Source organism: Acartia tonsa, chromosome 9 (genome assembly GCF_053477335.1).
Source record: "Acartia tonsa isolate MP-2025a chromosome 9, ASM5347733v1, whole genome shotgun sequence".
NCBI lineage: Eukaryota > Metazoa > Arthropoda > Copepoda > Calanoida > Acartiidae > Acartia > Acartia tonsa.
Window position 1 is genome coordinate 1,618,624 of NC_137268.1, and position 22,955 is coordinate 1,641,578.

Consider the following 22,955-nt stretch of genomic DNA (forward strand, 5'->3'; position numbering starts at 1 on the left):
ATTAATTTTGATAATAGTTCAAACAAGGATATTTATATCCACAAGTAGCATATAACAATCGATATATTATTACTTGGATGTTGCATCAGATTTGAAGCAGAATATAGTGCCTATAAAATATAAATGACCAATTATAGGCCAGTATACATTTTTATTGACCAAGGGTAAAATGTATACTGGCCTATCATTGGTCATTATTATTGTATGATGTAATTTTTGTATATGCACTATAAGCTGCTTTACCAGATTTTCATTAAGTGATACTCGTAGCTGGCCAAAATAACAATATCCTACATTCATCCACTTTTACTCCATCCCCCAAAAATGTAATAAACCTTCCATGGATCTATTAAAATCTTTACTTTAAAGGAGAACCATATCGGTCCAGCGGTAAGCGAGATCTTAAGGACCTGCAAACAGACTTTTATATAAGGATTTCTTTAAAAATTACATTTTTAAACATGTTTTTTTTTAGTTTTTGAATAACAAATTTTTATGTGATCTAATTATCCGATTGATCTGATTTTTAGTATATTGATTCCTGGGAAAACAAAGTACAATATTAGAAGCTAAGCATCTAGTCATAAAAATGTAAGTATGTCCATAAACATTATTCTGTAATTAGCAGTTTTTCAAAAAAAATTACTTAAAATTTTGCTTCGACTCTTAAACATTTAAATTCTGAATATTCAGTTCTGTACTATACAAGTGATAATGTCCGTTTGTCCTACCGTTTCAGAGCTTCGCTTTTGTGGATGATGTCATCCTTGTTAAAGACTAAATAGTAGTTTAATATAGGAAGAGTTAATTAGTTCTAATTAATATTAATAGTTTAATAACGACACAGTTAATGAATCATCAAATTAAAACAAAATTTGTCATTTTCATAGGCTTAGCCAGACAAAAAAAATCAAATTAGAAGATAAGAAAGGTTTTTCAACATATTCAATTAATTATAAGCGCAAATAAAAAATAATTTCTAAGCCCTATACGTCAATGGAATGAAGGGTTAAACGTCTCAATTATTGCAGATAACCAACCCTTTTTATTGCACGTCCTTTGTCTGATGTCCTAACTGTGCATAAGAATGAGTTGTGCCTGTTTTCGGTCAAGCCATTTTAATCTACTATTAATGTCGTGCTTCTGACATAGCAGCAGTAGATTCAACGTTTAACGTCTTTAGTTATGACGCCCTATCGTCCGAGATAGGCCTCAAAACGACAAGCGAATTTGCAATGTGATACGCTACAGTTTTTTGGCTTTATATCGATATAAGAAAGTACATTAGATTTTAAATAATATAAAGAAATTTAATTGATTCAATAAAGAAACTTTTTGACATTTTGCAAAAAAGAGTAAAAATTGAGATTAATTAGGAAGAAAAAGTATTTTTATATATTTGAGAAAGAAAAATTTTTTCATTAACTTTTTACTGTATGAAATAAGATTTTTTTGTTGGATTATAACTGGTTCTCAGACATACTAAAAAATCATGTATGGCATCGTATTACAAACAATTTTTCACAAACATTAAATAAAAATCATAAGGTTAATACCAGCTTCTCATAGATGACATTTAAAAAAAGAGGTTTTGACTGACATGTCAACTTTTTCCTTTTCATCTTTGACTATGCTATAATAAATTCCTTTTGTCGAAATATCAAAGTTGAACATGGAAACCACTATAAAACCACTGTAAAAATATGCTTTCTTTGTAGAACTTAGATGTGATATTGACGGAGGTTGCAGATGGAATGCCCTGCACAGAGGGACCTGAGGAAATGGCTCCGATCGGAGCATACACTTGTAGGTAAGCCCCTCTGACGAAGCCCAATCTGTCCCAGTGTGAGGAAGACGATTCCTATATGACGTCATATAAAGGGAAAAGAAAAAGGGACGGGGGGGGGGGAAGAAAATCTCTTCAAAAGAGATGGGAGAAAAGGGAATCGTCTTCCTTACACAGTGGATCAGATTGGGCTTCGTCGCATCTCTCTCTGTTTACATAACAACAAATCTATAGTATAGATGAACATACAGATAACTACCCTACCTCCCCCCCTTTTCCAATGACAATTTTTTGTCTGCTAGCAAATTGTTTTCTGCTACTTGGCTGTGTTAATGTTTCAGACACCATTGGTTGATTATCAAAGATCCAATTGATCCAAAGTCATTGGGATAGGAAAATACAATACAATATAAATTTTTTTGTCTGCTAGAAATTGTGTTATTTGTTTTATTTTTATTTTTGTGTGCTAGATTTATAACAAATTCCGCGGCAATTGTGCGCCAGTACCCAAAGTCCTCAAACTCAATCTAAATCCTTCACGAACACTTTAAGCTGGTACCCAAGGTTTTAGACCCTAAAAGATTGAATATTCGACCCATTGTCCCCTCCCTTAATTCCTCACTGTATATTTACACGTAGTTATCATTGTATTTCCTTTTTCATTTTAATATCCGCAGAAAGCTGTCTATAATGTTTTTTTTTTCTTTTTCTAGTGTGAACGAGAGTGTATGTTTGCAGAAGTGGGTGGGGCCAAATGATGGAATAACATCATTCGATAACATTGGACTTGCTGCTCTAACTGTCTTTCAGGTATAGCTTTATTATCTATCTATCTGTCTACTAATACATTTTTCTATCTATCTATAAACTGTGCGTCTATCTATCTATCTATCTTTTTACCTAAAAGATCTAACAACCCTTGCCATATCTATCTATCTATCTATCTATCTATCTGTCTGTCTTTCTTTCAATATATCTGTGTATATGTATATGTAAAACTATTTATCTGTATAAAATCTATATAACTCAATATTCATAGTATATCAACACCTTAGCAAGGGATACTTTTAAAAATAATTTTTTATATAATATTTAAAAAAACACTTCTTATTATTGCGCTTACAAATGTTGTTTAATTTCTTTCTTTTTTTTGTTTTTACTCTAAATGTATTCATAACATATCCTATTATATAATGTAGTAAGCGTTTTTTGTCTGTCCCGAAAATCTCTCTAACCGCTGAACCGATATTGTTTTTCTTTACAGTGAAGCTTCTTATAGGTCCTGGGAAGGTTTTAAACTATTTTTGGAGAGGGTGTCTTTACCCACCTCCCTCCAAAAAATATTTTTTTTTTACTCTTTTGAAACTCAAATTTAAAATGGGAGGAGGTCGACTTTTCCCACTTCTACCTTAAGTGCCCTTAGAGGCTTCTAGGGGGCGTAGTCGCTAGTAATGTAAAAAGAAACAGTATATTTTAAGAAATATAATGCATAAAATATCATCATAATGTTGTTTGGTTCTAAAAATAGAATTATTTTAGCATCTAAAATTTACTTCTATTGCAAGAAGTCAATGGATATAGGATATAAAATTGGCCGGGACCTCATTTATTGGTCAGTTCGTTCATACAGTAGAAGGGGAAAGGATGGGCAAATGGGGCTGGAAGGGTGGTATGTTATTTTATCTAGCTGCAAGCATCACTTTAACAAAGTACATGAAAATCTGGTGCAACATCCAAGTAATATTATATCGATTAAGGAGGGAGAGTGCATCTGAATAAATATCCTTTCTCGTATTCATTCGAATCCGGTGGATAGGAACCGGTTCTCATCCATACGAAAAAACTATGTCTAGCATCGTATTATATCTTGCTTTCTACGAATATAAAAATGTACAATCATAAGATTGCATCGTACTATATCAGCTTTCCGCAGATATAAAATGTACAATTAAAAGATTAATTTTATGATATTTTTTATTTGTAGAAAAATGGATATAATTCGATGCTAGGCATAGTCTTTTCTTATTGATGAGAACCGGATCTCATCCTCCGGTTTCGAATAAATACGAGAATATAATTTCCTTATATAATTATGGGATTGGTTTCCGTATTTTAGTATTAATTAAAAATAATCCTCGAATAATCTATACAAAATCCTCCAAAAAAAAATAAACACTCATTTATAACAAGGATGAAAACCTTTGCCCCTATTATAACTATTTAAGTTCCGCAATAGACAGACATAGCAACATTAGGAACTCTTTTTAACGTCTTTTATTATGAGTTATGACGCAGTGTATAGGCCAGGGTCAAATCTATCACCTTCCCAAACTAGTAACGTTTTAATTTTTTTAAAAGATCAAATAATAGTCAGACAGATAATGTAAGTTAAAGTGTTGCTACGCTACTAAAAGGGTATATATATATATTAGCGGATGCGCTCCTAGCCTTATTACTTTACTGAGAACTGTATTTCTTTATATAATAGGACTACCGGTTTCGCCCCTAGCCTCTAGAGGCTTTGTCCCAAGAGGAAATTTTGAAAATGATGTGAGTATGGTAATCATCACATCTTTTATAACCTACCTGGCCGAAAAAATTGGGAATGGGTCTCCACTTTAGGTTCAGTTGTTACCGAGATCTTAAGGGAAGGACGGATAGACGGACAAGCATCAAGCTACTTTGTATTATAGATAAAATGTTTTTACATGTAAAACTAGGAAGTTAATTGTAAAAAAAATGTGACTAATTATGACGAAAGACGTCATATATTACAAAATATTTTTATTACAATGTTTGTTTTTTCCTACACTATCTTTTCGCTATAATATTATATAAATATTTTTTATAGAAGATAAATTTGGGTTTTGTCCCTTTTGCGACAACGCCTCTTAAGAGCGTTTCGCTGTATTTCTACAGTAGCTTTCCCCTTATTTCTAGCTTCTACGGGAGGCTCTAACTCTGACCTGCGGGACAATCACCTAACCTAACTTAAATTAACCAAAAAGCTACTGTAAAACGCCCCTTAAGGGGCGAACTATAAAATTACTTTTGTATGCTCATTGAATTTGATTTCTTTTGATGTGGATCGTGTCATCCTTGTTATATCCTAAATATTGTTTCTGCGTTGTTTCTGGTTATAATTTTTCTTGTTTTGAAATTATTTTGATGCAGACAAGACAACAACGAAATTAATTCGAAAAAAAAACACTAAACCTGTACGTGATATTTAGCTGTCTTTGGGGGGCAACACAATATAGAATTGATGATCTTTTTATCTGCCTCCTAAACATTAATTTAGATTTATTTCGCTTGTTTGCTATACCTTATTCATGACTTTATTTAAGTCAACATTGTGTTAACATAATAAAATTGTAAAGGTTAAAATTAAGATTATTTTGTCTTCAATTAAATTTCATGCTAAGACTCTAATGAGTGTTATCTAATTCATTCATGAAAAAAAGTTTCTAAAAGAGAATAGTTATTCTCACATCGTATTATAGACAACTTTCGGCGGATAGTAAAATGAAACATTATAAGATTGATTATAGTTTTGTTAGCCCCTTGGGACAGATAGCCCGTGCTATTAAAACTGGTATTAATATTACCTCTTTTCTATATTATTCTTCTTAGTAAATTGTCTATAATTCGATACGATACATGATTTTTCAATATGACTTAGAACTGGTTCTAATCCAGCGTATGCTTATCGGCTCCGAAGCAATACTGGAAAAGAGTAGAAAGGGGAAGAATAAGGGAAAAACCTAGACGTTACAGACTGAAAGACTAACATGTAACTTTTAGAAAGTTTGCTTAAAAAAATCCAGGAACCAGAAATCTAAAAGGATAATTTAAAGATCGAACCCGGGCCCATGCCTATGAATTTTTAATATTTCCCATTCTGTGTATATTTGTTAAAGTTAACAATTCTATGTGAAAATCTTTCCATTTTGCTTATTCTAATTCAAAATTAGAAATATTTTTTCGCTTTTTTAACATATTATAAACTTTGCCTGGTTAACAAGAATGGTTTTGTAAACAAGTGACACATTATAGAACAATAAAGACATAGATGTCCGTAGGTAGAGCAATAGAATATAGTTTTAAATGCTTTGAATTGCCATAATCTCCATTTAAAAAATTCTAAAGTCCTATGGCAACTAACTATTTAAAAATATAGTTTATTTATTTCCTTAAATCCTTATTTGAAATTGGGTGAAATTTTTTACTGTTAGATTTTTACATATGAAAATTAAAGAGAGGAGGATAAATTTGTCTTCCATTGTACTAACCGTGTATTACTATGTATACTTATTAGTGGCTACGCCCCTAGAGGCCTCTGGCGGCAATAAAAAACCTTTTTTTTAACTCTAGGTATGGGAATCCAAAATTTTAAAGGAGAGCTATATCGGTCTAGCGGTTAGCAAGATCCTTCGGTACACGAAGACATCCTGTTACTTTAGATTATGATTAATAATGATTTTGTTTCTATTTTAGTGTGTTACCATGGAGGGTTGGACTCCTATACTTTATTGGGTAAGTAACATTTTTAAAAGCGAAGCTTTTCTATAATTAGGGTCGGTTCGTACGTCCGTACGTCCGAATTGGATAGCTTTTTTTTTGTTAATTTAGGCATGTTAGAATTGTGATTCCTGTGGTAGTTAGGTACGATTTAGAAAGTGTAGCAACTCTATAATCATTACCCGAATGTTCGTACGTCCATTTTAAGCATGTTGATTTTTAACTTCTTTAACAACAAAGTGATTTTTAAGTGATCTAATTATCCGATTGTTCTAATTTTTAGTATATTGATTCCTGGGACAACAAAGTACAATAAAGTTTTGTTGTGACGTCATAAATTTCGGGATAGGAGAAGAGAAGTGGGGAAGAAGATCTTTTCAACGGAGATGTGAGAAATGTGGTTCTTCTATCCCTTTTTCTTTCCCTTAACCGAAATTTATGACGTCACAATAAGACAATAATGGCTTTGTAAAATTTATATCCGAAAAAAAGGAAGGGAGGGATTCATGATTCGTTAGGTGCTTTGAGGGCAGGAATCACTTGTGGTACAGTTTAACGTTATTATTTAAAGTTTGTATATGTACATATTTTCTTGTAATAATGATAAAGTTGCTATGCTTTCCAGATTGTATATATTGCTTCAAGTAGGGTTTTATATTGTTAGGGCAATTCTAACATAAATTTAAGAGTTATCAGAAAGGATAAACGGACAGATGAACAGACGACCCTTATAAATAGAAAGCTTTGCTTTTAAAGATAGTTATTTAGAAATCTTAAGACTAAAGGAAAAAAGTAAGAAAAATCATATTTTTCATATGAAAACTATTTTACATATGCAAGCACTAAAAAGAGTATATTATAGTGTAATTGTAAGCAGAAAAGAACATTTACTAAAAAGTTAGAAATTATAGAATTCTTAAATGCAAGAATAAAGCTTAAGATATTATTCTTTTTAAAAGCGAAGCTTTTCTATAATTAGGGTCGGTCCGTCCGTACGTCCGTCCGTACGTCAGTCCGTCCGAGATAGAAAGCTTTTATTTGTTAATTTAGGCATGTTAGAATTGTCCTATCGATTTCAAACTTTGCATGATGATTTCTGTAGTAGTTAGGTACGATTTAGAAAGCGTAGCAACTCTATAATCATTACCAGAATGTCCGTACGTCCATTTTAAACATGATGATTTTTCTACTTTTTTAACAACAAATTTTTAAGTGTTCTAATTATCCGTTTGATCTGATTTTTGGTATATTGATTCCTGGGACAACAAAGAACAATATTATAAGCGAATCAACTCTATAATCAAGTCCAAAAATGTAAGTATGTCAATAAACATTATCCTGCTTCAAGCAGTTTTTCAACAAATTTACTTACAATTTTGCTTCGACTCTTTTACTTTTAAATTCTGATTATTCAGTTCAGATACTATACAAGTGTTAATGTCCGTTTGTTCTACCGTTTCAGTGCTTCGCTTTTATGGATGTTGTCATCCTTGTTTATACATTGGACCAGAAGCTAAATAAACAAATATAAGAAAAGTAGGGTTGGGCCGGATATCCGGCCATTTTTAATATCCGGCCGGATACCGAATATTGAAACTATCGGATATCCGGCAGATTTCTAATGCCGGATATCGAACGTTTTCCAGCCCAACTCTAAACAAAAGTGTCTCTGGCTGATGTATTTTTAATCTGATTAAATAAAAAAAAGGGGGGGGGGGGTCGGTTTTGGCTGTTTTAATTGTAATTTCAAACCTTTAAGTAAAAATCCTTTGTGATGTACCAAAAGTAAGTTCAATATACACAGCAAATACATAAGGTGTTCCATTATTACATCTTTAAAATTTTAGCAAAAAATCGTCTAAAAACTTTAAATGTATAATAAATGTTAATACTTAATTTTTTTGTTTGCACTGTTGACCTACAAATTTCATGAAAAAACTAAAACTAATTGGCATAAACATTTTCTCTGAAAAGCAAAGCCTTGCAGGCAGTGGCATGCGGTAGAGGGGTGTCAATACAATCCTTAAATTTTATTTGGAAAGGACTGCCATCCCATTTTTTCATCCCCTAACTGTTTCACACCCCAATGGTTTAGCCATATTAGAAAATTATTAGAAAAAAAACAATAACCTGTAAAGGTTTAATAGGTCCTAGGTCAATATCACAGAAAAGTATAAGCTCTTTTTTCATGTAACAAAACATCTAAGCACTCCCCCCTTATTTAGCTTCAAAGATTATTGTCAAAAGAGCGATTGCAACAACCTAAGCAAATTCCTATGCACGCGCCTGACTGTGTATAGCAAGTTTTGTGCTATGATTGTAAAACACCGATATAGAATATTGGATAACTCCTAGGCATGGCTACTCACACACACAAACACACACACTCACACATGGCCACACACACACACACACACACACACACAGACACACACACACACACACACATACACACACACACACACACACACACACACACACACACACACACACACACACACACACACACACACACACACACACACATGGCCACACCACACAAATACACAACAATACAATAGGGATATGCCGATAACTTTTCCTCAAGTCATATGCCGATAACTTTTCCTCATGTCATATCATTCATTTAACATAATTTTCCTTTCATAAAAGTGAAGCTTAAAAATCAGACGGGTATAAAAAAAAAATTAACAAATCAACAAAATAAATATTGTTTGATGCTTTATGCTTAAAAGTCCAGGAATCAATATTAACAGAAAAGCTTTTCATCATTCTAGTAGTAGTACAGCCAAGTGTAAATTGAAGTTGTTAGACCCCTTCTTAAACATTTCACGCTTGAATTTTCGTTTCTTTTCTTTTAAAATACCTACCATTTAAATGGGTGTTTATATAAAGTTACATATTTTAGTAGATTTAAGTTGGATTGTGAAAATACTTGATAATGATTCTACTTTTAAAGAATAGGTGAGCTACAAAAAAAAAATCTGGCAATATTTGGTGATAGACTGTCAAACAGACGAAGTACTTTAATTCCGTACTAGCGGCTACGCCCCTAGAAGCCTCTAGTGGCACTTTAAATGTTTTATTTTTATAAATCGAATTTTTGTGGTTTCTCTTGGGAGGGTGGTGGTAGCCTCCCCCAAAATAGTTACAAACCTTCCCGGGACCTATGAAAAGCTACCCTGTTAAAGGAAAACTCGATCGTTTTAGTGGTTAGCAAAGAAACAAACGTCCTGTTACTTTATTTCCTATTATTAACTTTAGTGTTATTGTAGAAATAGCGATAACAGAAGTACATATTGGTAGGCCTTTTTGTGTGTATGTGTGTGTGTGTGTGTGTGTGTGTGTGTGTGTGTGTACGTGTGTGTGTTTGTGTGTGTGAGTGTGTGTGTGTGCGTAGGGGTGTTTGTTTATTATGGTGTAGTATATGTAAATGTAAGTCCGATATAATGGTAAAGTTTTCATCAAATTTTTACTAACTATTTATATTTCTATATAATAACTCTTTCTAAGTAATTTTTTGTAGCACAGTTACCCAGAAACTAGGGCATGTCCGTTAAAATGACCGTCAGAAAACGGGACTTTAACTTCTATTCGCTGTAAACTTTTAGATTAAATTGAAAAAAAACTGATTTGGATAAATCCTTCATTTTGGCTCCAAATGTTATTAACATTTATATAATTTTACACATATAAAATCATTTAACTTCCAACGCTCTTACAAGTCACCCTTATAAGCAGAGATAACCCCCCTCACTTTATTTCAAAATAGATTGAAAAGGAGCCAACGCGGGTATAGACTCCAAAAAATAGCCTAAAACCATCAAAAGACACGTATGAAGAATTCATGAAAGGTTCAACCCCTTACGACCAGACAAAAACCTTATAACTTTAAATTAAATATGCTTTTGTCACAAAAAAAACGTATTCAAACCTGCATGTTTACAGAATTATTCTCTCTTCTAGGCCGCAATGAATGCAATGAGAAAGAAATTAGTTGAAATTTGTTGTGTGAAAATGTTTTAACGCAATGAGAAAGATTAATCTTGTTCAAGTTACTACAAAATCACAAATATTTTCACAAATCCACAACCTTTTCATAACCCCCCCACTCCTCCCACTTTTTGTCTCCTCCCAGGTTTTTTCTGTCTCCGCCTTCAACCAAACTCACCATCCAAAACTCCGCCTATTTCCTAACCATCAAAAAAAATTCCTCTAATAAAAACTATGCCCCGCCCCATATCTCAAACAAGGCCAAGAATTATTCCCTACTCCTCCTTTTTAAAAAACTAATGTTTTAATCTTTTATTTCAAACTTTATCAGTAGTCATCTGTATTTTATGGTGATACCTGAGATTCAAAATAATTTGTGACATTGTTCTATATAAATGTATGTTTAATATCTTTGATCATATTTGCTGTTATCTAATGTCTCATGCCTATATTTTTTAGACAAAATGAATTGAAAATGATTGCTAAAATCGAAATATATCTTCATGTCTTAGAATAGTGTAATTTTTTTAAAAATAGGTTGAAAAACATACTAACTTTAAAATATTATATAAAAGTAACAGGATCTGTGTCTGTCTGTCTGTCTGTACCGAAGGATCTTGCTTTTCGCTGAACCGATATGGTTCTCCTTTACAATGTAGCTTTTCATAGGTCATGGGAGGTTTAAAACCTATATGTTTGAGGAAAATACCACCATCTCAGGAGAAATTTAATAGACCCTAGAAAAAATCAACACCCTTTCCATAAAATAAAATTCTTTTTTTAAAAACTAAAATTGAAAGTTTTAGGGTTGACTTTCAAACCCTGAATCTCAAAAGCCTCTAGAGGCCTCTAGGGGCGTATCCACTAGTATAAGCAAAATATAGCTGGTTCTCTCTCGATTTGAAAAAAGGTTTTCTTTATATGAACATGAGCTTTTATCTAGTAGAACGATCAAGCCCAATGCATTTAGTTCACCTTTAGAATGCAATAGAACATACTATACATTTAAAAGGATTAAGCATGGGTGCCATAGGTCTTTTTATTTTTTGTAGAAAATTTATGTTTCATTAAAAAGATACGCATTTTTCACTCTTTTAATTATTTTAAAAGAACATCAAATCTTCCTCTATCCTAAACCCAACCAAATAAGAAAATTATAAAGGCTAAACATTTTTCCCATCATCTAGATTCCAGGATGACTCCGCCCATTTTTTAAACAGATTTCAAAATTCAAATTTCCACCCATCCACAATCAAGGACAAATATAAATCCACAACCTTCCCCCCCCCTCCACCCCCCCCCCACTCCTCCCACTTCTTTGTCTCCTCCCATGTTTTTTTTCTTTAATAAAAAATGTCGACACCCATATCAAGACAAAAAGAATTGAATTGCATTTTACATTTGATTTCCTTTACCCTACATTTATTCAACTATATTTGATCTTCAGACTTATAGAGACAATTATTGAGAAGAAAAAACTTAAATGAAACAACAATTAAATATAACATTAAACTGTAATTCAAGACAGAAATTGGAAAAAATAGGGTTTCCCTCATATCAAACATGACCCACAAACGAAAAAATGTATTTTGATTGATTATTTTTGGTTGGTTAGGTTAAGTTATGTTAAATGAGCCCCGTAAGGGTTTGGTTGTAAAAAAAGTTTAAGTAAAAATAATATTTTTATTTTTGTTGGAAAAAAAAGAATATTTGTGATTTAAAAAGAACATGAAAATGTTTAGGTTTAGATTTAAAAACCATTAAGAGTCCTCTATTATAAATTTAAAGTCCTATTGTATATATTTTACATTATTTTTTTTGTGTTTAGACCAATGATGCAATCGGCAGTGTGTTCAACTGGGTCTTCTTCCTTCCCCTCATTGTTGTGGGCAGCTTCTTCATGCTTAACCTCGTTCTTGGTGTACTCTCCGGGTAAGTTTCTCATTGTTGTGAGCAGCTTCTTCATGCTTAACCTTGTTCTTGGTGTACTCTCAGGGTAAGTTAATCATTGTTGTGGGCAGCTTCTTCATGCTTAACCTTGTTCTTGGTGTACTCTCAGGGTAAGTTACTCATTGTTGTGGGCAGCTTCTTCATGCTTAACCTCGTTCTTGGTGTTCTCTCAGGGTAAGTTTATCATTGTTGATGGCAGCTTCTTCATGCTTAACCTTGTTCTTGGTGTACTCTCAGGGTAAGTCTCCCATTGTTGTGGGCAGCTTCTTCATGCTTAACCTTGTTCTTGGTGTACTCTCCGGGTAAGTCTCTCATTGTTGTGGGCAGCTTCTTCATGCTTAACCTCGTTCTTGGTGTTCTCTCCGGGTAAGTCTCTCATTGTTGTGGGCAGCTTCTTCATGCTTAACCTCGTTCTTGGTGTACTCTCAGGGTAAGTTAGTCATTGTTGTGGGCAGCTTCTTCATGCTTAACCTCGTTCTTGGTGTTCTCTCAGGGTAAGTTCTTAGTACTCTCATTGTTGTGGGCAGCTTCTTCATGCTTAACCTCGTTCTTGGTGTACTCTCCGGGTAAGTTCTTAGTACTCTCATTGTTGTGGGCAGCTTCTTCATGCTTAACCTTGTTCTTGGTGTACTCTCCAGGTAAGTCTCTCATTGTTGTGGGCAGCTTCTTCATGCTTAACCTTGTTCTTGGTGTACTCTCCAGGTAAGTCTCTCATTGTTGTGGGCAGCTTCTTCATGCTTAACCTCGTTCTTGGTGTTCTCTCAGGGTAAGTTAGTCATTGTTGTGGGCAGCTTCTTCATGCTTAACCTTGTTCTTGGTGTACTCTCCGGGTAAGTTACTCATTGTTGTGGGCAGCTTCTTCATGCTTAGCTTTGTTCTTGGTGTACTCTCAGGGTAAGTTAGTCAGTAATTAGCACATATAAAGATAAAGAGAAGAGAGGACAATAGGCTGTTTATTACACTAGTCTCCAAAGTTTTACCTTAACGTTTTCTTATTCGTTGGCTTTGTGGACTTTTACTGAATTTCAATTGGTTGGTTTATTAAGTTGAGTATTCAAACGTTTAAACCACTAATTTTATTCTACAGAAGGGGTAATTTTGTGTTTTATGATTGGGGATGTCTTATCCCTTTAGATCACTGGCATAATGTAGTAAATTTGGCCAATTCTTAGAAGCGAGGCTAATAAGATCTTATTTGAAACTGATTTTAATTCACTAATATCCGCTTGATATTTTTGTCGACATTATATCTCACATTACTATTTTAAAATTGGCATTACAAACTATGGTCTGATTTTTTTTTATATTGCTTTGTGCCTTTATATTTATAGGCATAGGCAAAAACGATTCTATTTCCATAATAAAAGTAAAACCTATAAACAACACACAGAGAAAAGCCTGGAGAGCCATTTCAAAGTTATTTTGCAAAGTTTGAAAGATTTGTAAATTGAAGACCAGAGGTCGATTCTTAAAAAAACTTTTGGGCTCACTGCCTCACTAAAATTAGTGAGGCTCGCTAAAAATGTTTGTGCATAATTCTCCAAAATCGCATAAAAAATCTACAAAAATTAAATAAAATCATATATTGGCTATTACCATAAGATTTTGTTTAATTTTTGTAGATTTTAAGAAAAAGTTTTTTTTTAAGAATCCACCTACAGGATAGACAAAACAACTTTCCAGTCTTTTCCCTCTCTCCAAGGATAATTTCTACATGCATAGAAAATGTTAGTTTATATATAAACAGAAAAACGGTCAGTAAGTGGAAGATAAAATTTCAGGTAGAGAAGGAACATTAGGCTGTTTATTACACTAGTCCCCAAAGTTTTATAATAACGTTTTCTTTTTCGTTTGCACAACAACTTTATGAACTTTTATTGAATTTTGATTGGTTGATTCATTTGGTTGAGTATCCAAACGCTTCAACCACTTATTGTAATCATTGGGGATGAACATAAATTTTTTAGCCATTGTTTTATTTTAGAGTAAGTTCTAAGAGAGCCCCACATGACTAGTTTCCCTAAGCTAGTTGAAGAAACCTAAACCTTCAAACTTTTTTTTTTAATTTTCTGACTTTTGGTATACAATTCGTTTTTTTTGTGTGTCAGATAAAAAACTTTTACATTGTGTTTTCAAGGAAAATATAGTCGAAACATAACAAAGACAAATCAGAAAAGAAAAGTAATCTATTATACAGAAATTAGAACAGATGAGAATATCAGGAATTTTAGGTTACATTGGGCATTTTATTACACTAATTGCTTAACAACCTATGGGACTTTTATTAAATTTAGTTGAGTGTCCAAGCGTTTCAACCACTAATTGAAATCTACAGAAGGAGTAATTTTAGCCGAACTTACTTTTTAAAAAATCCTCTAAAACATTTGTAAAAAAATCCACGTATTTATTTTTAATGAAAAAAATAGTATCTTTCTGATGATTGCAGAAGCATGAAACTCTGAGTAAAAGAAAATAAAAATTTAAGATAAAATGTTGTTTTACTTTTAAGTAAGGAAGGAGTAATTTTATGTATTATTATTGGAGATTCAATTAATGTATCGGCAATTGTCTTATCCTTTTAGATCCCTTTGGGAAAATTGTAAGGAAGAAAGTTATAGAAGTAAACTATTTTAAGAGAATGATTGAAACCATGGTACAATATTAACGTTTACGTCAATCCTTATAATAAAATAACAGGATGTCTGTGTGTTTGTGTGTTTGTACCGAAGGATCTCGCTAACCACTGAACTGATCGGGTTCTCCTTAACAGGGTATATTCCCATATGTCCCGGGAAGGTTTATAACTATTTTGGGGGAGGGTACACAACCCTCCCTAGAGAAATTAAATTTTTTTTAAATTTATCGATTTTAGAAAGAGAGTTCAACGAAAAATAAACGTCAAACGTTAAATAGCTATATTTTGAATATAAATAAAAACAATTAAAGTGCCACTAGAGGCCTCTAGGGGCGTAGCCGCTAGTTAAAAAGCAATAATTATATTTATATTTAATTTTATTATTCTAATTTTAGAGAGTTCGCCAAAGAGAAAGAAAGAGTAGAAAGCAGGGCAGGTTTTATGGCTCTCAAAGAACAACAAAAGCTAGAGAAAGAATTGACAGGTACCATTTTAATACTTTTTTCTATGGATTACATTTTATAAAGAAGCTTATAGGGCCTATAGAAAATGACGTCATACAATACAAATGGCCAATAATAGGCCGGTATTCATTTTACCATTGGTAAATTACAATGTAAACTGGCTTATCATTGTTCTTTTGTATTGTATGACGTCATTTATTATAAGGCACTATGAGCTGCTTCTATTTTATTCAAAAGTTGTTTACTTTTGTTTACAGGAACAACCAAGCTATATATAAGTTGGTTTATCTATCTGTACCAGAAATTTGAAGCTTTGTGTTTACTCCTGGCAGGTTTTAGGCCAATTTTTAGACAAAATTAATAAATAATTTACTGAATTTGGCGTTCTGAAGGCCTCTAGGGGCACTTGAGGTAGCTAGTTGATTATACTTTACTTGAAGCCATAACCTCCTATTGTATTACAGGGTATGTGGAATGGATCTTTAGGGCAGAAGATTTTGTCCTGTGCCTTTGTGTCTGTCTTTCTGTTACTTGAAGCCATAACCTCCTATTGTATTACAGGGTATGTAGAATGGATCTGTAGGGCAGAAGATCTGGTCCTGTTTCTATGTGTCTGTCTGTCTGTCTGTCTGTTACTTGAAGCCATAACCTCCTATTGTATTACAGGGTATGTGGAATGGATCTGTAGGGCAGAAGATCTGGTCCTGGCAGAAGAAAGAACTACGGAGGCGGATAGAGAACTTATTATGGAGGGTAAGTTTAGCTTTCTTTAACTAAGTGTATAAAAATCAGCCAGGTGACGTCATAAAAATGAGGGACGAGAAGAGAAGTGTGAAAGAAAACGTCTAAAAAAGAGTTAGACAATCCCTCATTTTTATGACGTCACAATGCTGATTTTTTAGACACTCTGTAAAGCTTCAAAATTATTAATTTATGTAGGTAAAAGTAAAGTAAGTTACATTAAAACCCGAAGAAAAAAAGACATACAAACAAACAAAAAGTCATTCTTAATATAACATAATCTCAAACAATAATTTTCATCACTGTGTAGTATTAAGTAAAATCTTAGCTAGCGGCCAAACGGCTGAACGTACAGATCATACCCGCACACCATTTTAAGCGGCATAAGAAGGCTTACAAATAATCTGCAATAGCCAAGATCCAATGATGCACAGGGAAAGCTTCCCTGAAGAAAATACGCGTAAAACAGGTATTTTTCGCGCATTTCTCTGCACTGCGAGATAATTTTACATTATTGATTTATGGCTATTCCAGATTATTTGTAGACCTTCTTATGCCGCTTAAAACAGTGTGCGGGCATGATATGTACGTTCAGCCGTTTGGCAGCTAGCAGCCTTTAAAATTAATAGATTTTTGGAAATATTCGTTACCAGGAATATTTTACCGTGAACTGCAGTTGATCCAAGAATTATATAGCTTCTCTAAAATTCTCTAAAAATTCTAAGAATTTTAAAAATAAGAAAATAGATTGCATAGGATATTACTTTATAAAATCTTCCAGTTTTATAATGGATTTTTCTTCAAAGTTGTTGAAAATATTAAAGCGAAGAAGCCTAAAGAGAGAATAATATAATTTAATTAAAAATTTATCCAGTTCTGAAGGAAACTTTCTCTTCTGCTACATGAATTAAATAGATATAATTCAAAGACAAGTTTGTATCTAATTTTTCTTGGACAAAGTTGCTTTAATTACACTTTCTAGTAGAATTCAAATTGTAAAGTACTTTTTATAGATTTTTTTTATAATGAGTAGAGAATAGGGAAATTGGGGTAAGATAGGATGTAGAATATACGTGGATATTATTGTCGTCAATTTAGCTTGCTACCATGGAACTCGATTATTGGTCAGTAGTTCGTTCATTCAATAGGAGGGGAGGGAACGGGGTAAAGGGAGAATCATTATTCTAGCCCGCTATGAGTTTCACTTTAATAGAGCGCATGATAATCTGTTGTAAGATCCAAGTGATAAAGTAACCATTGGGTAAATGTAATTCGCTATATTAATCATTTCTTAACAAAGAAGTTTTCTCGTATTTTTGGTTATATCTTTTAAGCTAAGGCAATTTGCAATGCTTTTTTTTTATAAGCGCAGCTACTCTATAAGTAAGTTAATATGAGTAAAACTTGTGAACTGTTATATGCATAAGAATAAAACTAACAAAATGGTTATATTTATTTAGGGTAAATAATTTGATAATATAATTTAAGCTGGTAATATTATCTCAAAAATTGTACAAATGTTACAACGTTTGGCCGATTTATCCCGATTGCCGTCATATTAGAAGAAAGTATGACGTCACTCGGACTAGTTCGGCCAAACATGACGAAGCCCAATCTGTACCACTTTAAATTCATGTAAAGTCATAAAATGAGGGAGATGAGAGGAGAAGTGGGAAAGAAAACCCCTAAAAAGAGATGGAGAATACGACGTCACAGGAATCAAAAGTGTTGCAAAAGTGATACAGATTAGGCATCGTCCCAAACATTATAACATTTTTCGACTATTTTGGAGACACATCTACCAGCTTCAATTTAATTCAACTCGAAATTTTCATAAAAAATTGTTCATTTTGACAGATTAAACTTAGTTTTTAAATGAATACAAGAATATACAAGGCTGAAAACGAATATGATTGATTTAAATCCTTCCGAAACATTGCTTGATTGTAAGAGTTTTGGGATTTAGTAAAATTAGGATTGACAGTCATAAATGTCCATGGGTGGGGATAAAGGGGTGTTTACCCCCCTAAAAAGTTTTAAAAATACATTAGCTTTAAAACCCCTTATTTTATACCCTCAAAATAAAAAGTTTGGACGTTTCTGGTATCAGGAAAGCTAAAAAGGAAGTGGTAACCTGAATGATTTTTGGCAAAATAAGAAAAAATCTTTAAAAAAAAAAAATCCTCTAAAATTACTGAAGGATGCCCTAAGATGTTACCATCCTTGGTTTACTTTGTTGGTAACCAGCTTTTATGGTTACTAATGAAATCAACAATAATCTTACAAGTTTTGACAAAATTTATAAAATCTTCCAAAAAAATAAAAAAAATCCTCTAAAACTACTTAAGGCTGCCCTAAGATGTTACCATCCTTGTTTTACTTTGTTGGTAACCAGCTTTTATGGTTATTAATGCAGTCAACCCTAATCTCACTATTTTTGGGCACTGGCATGGATATGTAAACTGAAGATAGAAAGTTGAATGCGAATGGTAGTACTTGTTGCTACGCCTTTAGAGGCCATTAGGGGAACTTGAGGGAAAGGAATTTTAAATTTTAGTCTCAGATTAAACATTTAGCGAAATGTGAATTTTTTTCTATGGGAGATTTTTTGAGATATTTGAGGTACATTCCTCCAAATCGAAGAGAAACCTTTTTTAACCTATAAAAAGCTTTAAGAGAAACCTTTTAGCAAATATATTTGATAGCCCCTTTTTTACTAGGTAGCATGAAGGAGGAGGGAGAATGCAGCATTAATTTTTTCACCATACTGAAATTTGAAAATAGAATAAAGACCTTCCCAGGACTTTTGAGAAGCTTTCCTACAAAGTGTAACTTATTGGACAGACCAAAAACCTTATTACTGAACTATCGGGCATTTCTTATTTACCATTATAGCTAACCGTTTTTAGACGAAAAACAAAGACAAACAGACAGTTGGACAGACAAACGTCTAAATGTATAAAAGCTTTGCATTACACAATGTTTATCTGCGGACGCAAATAGCTGTAACATTACAATTCTAACATTTCTACATTTGAAAACATTTTATGTTTAAATTTTCGGATCATTTGGCTTTTATTGGCAATATTTTATCTTTTACTGCAGGGAGGAAGGGATAGGATGATTGGAAATAAAAACCACCTAAAACCACCTCAATACTTCCTGAAAAGTACAACCTTTTCGGACCATCAATTTTTGAGATATTTAGCTTCATACAAATAAGTAGCAAGATGTCCGTTTGTCTTTCTGTATCGAAGGATCTCGCTAACTGCCGAACTGATATGGTTCTCCCTTATAGTGTAGCTTCTAAAAGGTCCTGGGAGGGTTTAAAACTTTTGTTTGTGTAAGATACCACCAACTTTCCAAGAGAAATTGCCCATAAAAAAATCTTACGAAACTGAAAATTTGGAAAACACACTGACAAAGGGTAAAAAAGCTAAAGAAAGAAAAGCTAAACATAATAATATTTTTTTTCTATTCCTTTTCCTCTGTGTATTTGTTTGCTTTTCATGTTTTACTGAATTCTAATAAGTTTAAGAGGCATTTCTTTTAAAATGATATTCTCATTTTATTTGGGTATTTTGCTGTTATATGTAAATTAGTTGTTAATAAATACTCTTTATTTAAGTATGTTTTCCATAACTTTGAATGAGATTTTGGGTTTAGTCCCTCTCGTGGCAACGGTTCTTAATGGGTGTTTCATCGTATTTCACAGTAGCTTTTGATAGGTTAGGTTTAGTTGGGTTGATTGCCCCTCAGATTTAGGCAATTGGCTCTTCAGGGGCTATAAATAGGGAAAAAGCTACTGTGAAAATACGACGAAACTTCCCTTAAGAGGAGTTGCCACGAAAGAGACTATACCCAAGATTTTTATTAGCTGTTGTTTACTTGCATGCAATTTATTCAAAAACAGGAATATGGCATCTGAAAGAAATTATATTTATGTACAAAAACTAGCAAAATTATTAAGATTAGATTTTTACGTTGTTATATTTTAACTCTGCTTACATTAAAATTTGTGGATGGTATATAGACAGGTTTCGGCAGCCGCATAAAGTTAACAAATAATATCAATTAGCTGCTTTAACAAGGATGACAGACATAAAAGCGAAGCTCTAAATTTAGAAGGAAGGACAAACGAACACTAGCTCTTGTAGAGTGTTAGAACTTAATAAGCAAAACATTAATTTTTAAGTCTAAACAAAGTTGAAAATAAATTTAAAAATCAGCATGTTTTAAATGGACGTAGGGACTTTCTGGTAACGATTAAAATTACGCTTCCTAAATTGTACCTAACTGTTATAGAAATCAAAAGGCAAAGTTTGAAATCGAAAAGACAATTCTATCATATCTAAATTAAGGATAAAAGCCAACCATAACGGACGGACCGACTCTAGTTGTAGAAAAGCTTAGCTTAAAAAAAACATCATGCATTTAAAACCTCAAAAGCCTGGCGGTTAGTTGGAAGCTGAAAATCCCTAGATATTGGTATACAACAATTTTGCTAAACAAACAATTTTGAATTAATTTTATGTTTACTGGCTACTGAGAGAGGTCCTTATACAAGGAAAGATATTTCATTCATTAAAATATAATTTGCCTCAAATATTGTATTATATTTGTTACTGGCGGCTTATCCCCTAGTATATAGTTGTTCTGTATTCCACGAGGGAAGAGGGTTGCGGAAAAATAGCCTTAAACCACCCCAAATCTTATATTTATTACGATAGTGGTTAGTATGTATATATACAAAATACCTTACTACTTTACAAGATACTAGCGGCTTCGCCCCCTAGAGGCCTCTAGGGGCACTTGAGGAGGGGAAGTTGAATATCAAAACCCATTCTTAGTATTTTAGATTAAAAATATATATTTTTTTTTGGGGGGGGGGAGGTTGATTTTTTTCTGGAGGCGTGTACTCTTGAGAGGGTGATGGTACCCTCCCATAAAATAGTTGTAAACCTTCCCAGGACCTATGAGAAGTTAAGGAGAACTCGATCGGTTAGCCGTTAGCGAGATCCTTCGGTACAAACAAACAGACAGACATTATTGTCAAAGTATTATGTCGAAGTAAAACATTCTAAAAGAACGAAATTATTTGAATATTTTTACAATAAAGTTTTTTGAATGAATGTTGATAAATGTACTTAGAAACTTTTAACAATTAAAGAAAATAACTGTATAAAGTAATTATACAAGTTGTAATCAAATTTCATGATTAAGAAATGAAAAGTATAAAATTACTTTATCAAAGTTCTACTTCTTAATTCTTGGGATATTTATACAAAACAACATGTATTATAATTTTACTTTATTTTATTTAATACTATATAAAAGGTTATAGTCCCTTTCGTGGCAACGCATCTTAAGGGGTGTGTCGTCGAATTTTCACATTAGTTTTTATTGGTTATTTTAGGTTAAGTTGGGTTAGGTGATTGCCCCCCAGGATAAGGTAATTTGCAGGGTTAAAGCCCCCCCCCCCCCCACAGGGGCTAGAAATATGAGAAAAGCTATTGCGAAATACGACTAAACGAAAGGGACAATACCGCCATAAAGTAGCAAGGTTTATTTGGATCTAACTTAAAATTACTAAATGAACCAATTGGTTTGTCCATTTTAGGGAAGCTTTACATAGGTGCTAGGATGATTTTAGTTTATTCATTATTTTCCGATTCCGAGTCTAGTTTAAGGCTTTTTCTCTTCTTCGTGAAATACAGACCCTTTAAAGACTATAGGCTATTTGTACTCTATAAGTAAGAAGTTTGTGTGAATATGTTCCGAAAAATCTTGTAAATTGCTAATTCCACAATTCTAAGAGAAGTTTAGTTATGGTATACGGAATTTTTAAGACTATTATCTTCAGAAAAGGTAGGGGGTCAACACCACGCCTTAAAAATTCTTCTCTCCTTTCCAAAAAATATGTAATTTATTGCACAAAAATACTAAAAATCCTAAATATGTAGGCATGCTCTTATGGTAAAATCAGAGACGCCCAAGTTTTTTCTGTAAAGGGTAAAAAGGTTTTAAAGGGGTAATCTAAAGTCTTTTTAAAAATTTTGAGGGGATTAAAATGGGAGATAAACGCCACTTTCCGTTTATGGGAAAAATTAATTAAATCTTGAGTATTTCCCGACAACTAGCGGACTCGTCCATAATTTTAACCAATTTATATAAACTCTAATTGTATATTTGTTTTAATTTCAGCGCGCAAGAAGCAGACAGAAAAGTTGAAGAAACTTTCCAAACTAAAAGCTGACTCTGTGGCCTCCTCTGTTGATGATGATGGTAGGCAACAGTTTTTTTTCTTAGCAGCGGAGCTACTCTATTTTAGTCCATTTGTCTGTAAGTCCGTCTGACTGTCCATCTGTCGTCCGTTTGTATGTCCATGTGCCCTTCTCTGTTGATGATGATGGTAGGCAACAGTTTTTTAGCAGGGCTCGGCAGTCGCGTGTCAGCCGCGACCAAGCCTTTAATTAAAACCCGTTTGGGTGTTTTGATTTTTTAAAAAAGGGATTGCCAAATTTAGGTCAGGTAAGACTTCCTTTATAGACTTTTAAAGTTTTAAAAAGTTTGTTTTTCTGAGGCTTACTGGATGCTGATACGCGGCCGAGCCCTAATTTTAAATAGCAATTCTACTCTATGTTTGTCCGTCTGTATGTGTTAGTAGTTAAAGGGGTTGTCCGAGTTTTATTACTAAACTTAGTATCAAGGACGTCCAAGCTTTTTGATTTGGGGGGGAGGGGTAATCTTTATATCATAGAGGTAAGGACGTCTAAGCTTTTTCAATTTGGGGTGGGAGGGTGGGGAAAAAATCAAAATAATTTGGAGGGAGAGGGGGGGTTAATCATTCCTTTACCCCCCCCCC

The 22,955-nt window shown here is 33.1% G+C and overlaps 1 protein-coding gene across 1 annotated transcript in view; it reads left to right on the plus strand.

The window, feature by feature from the left end:
- The window catches only part of LOC145327988 (voltage-dependent calcium channel type A subunit alpha-1-like), a 186,549-nt gene that overhangs the window by 55,389 nt on the left and 108,205 nt on the right, over positions 1-22,955 (plus strand). The window contains exons 9-15 of the mRNA XM_080171515.1: positions 1,719-1,810; positions 2,500-2,596; positions 6,284-6,322; positions 12,129-12,232; positions 15,281-15,369; positions 16,016-16,102; positions 22,295-22,375. Of these exons, the coding sequence (XP_080027641.1) occupies positions 1,719-1,810; positions 2,500-2,596; positions 6,284-6,322; positions 12,129-12,232; positions 15,281-15,369; positions 16,016-16,102; positions 22,295-22,375 (589 nt within the window). The remainder of the gene's footprint in view (positions 1-1,718; positions 1,811-2,499; positions 2,597-6,283; positions 6,323-12,128; positions 12,233-15,280; positions 15,370-16,015; positions 16,103-22,294; positions 22,376-22,955) is intronic.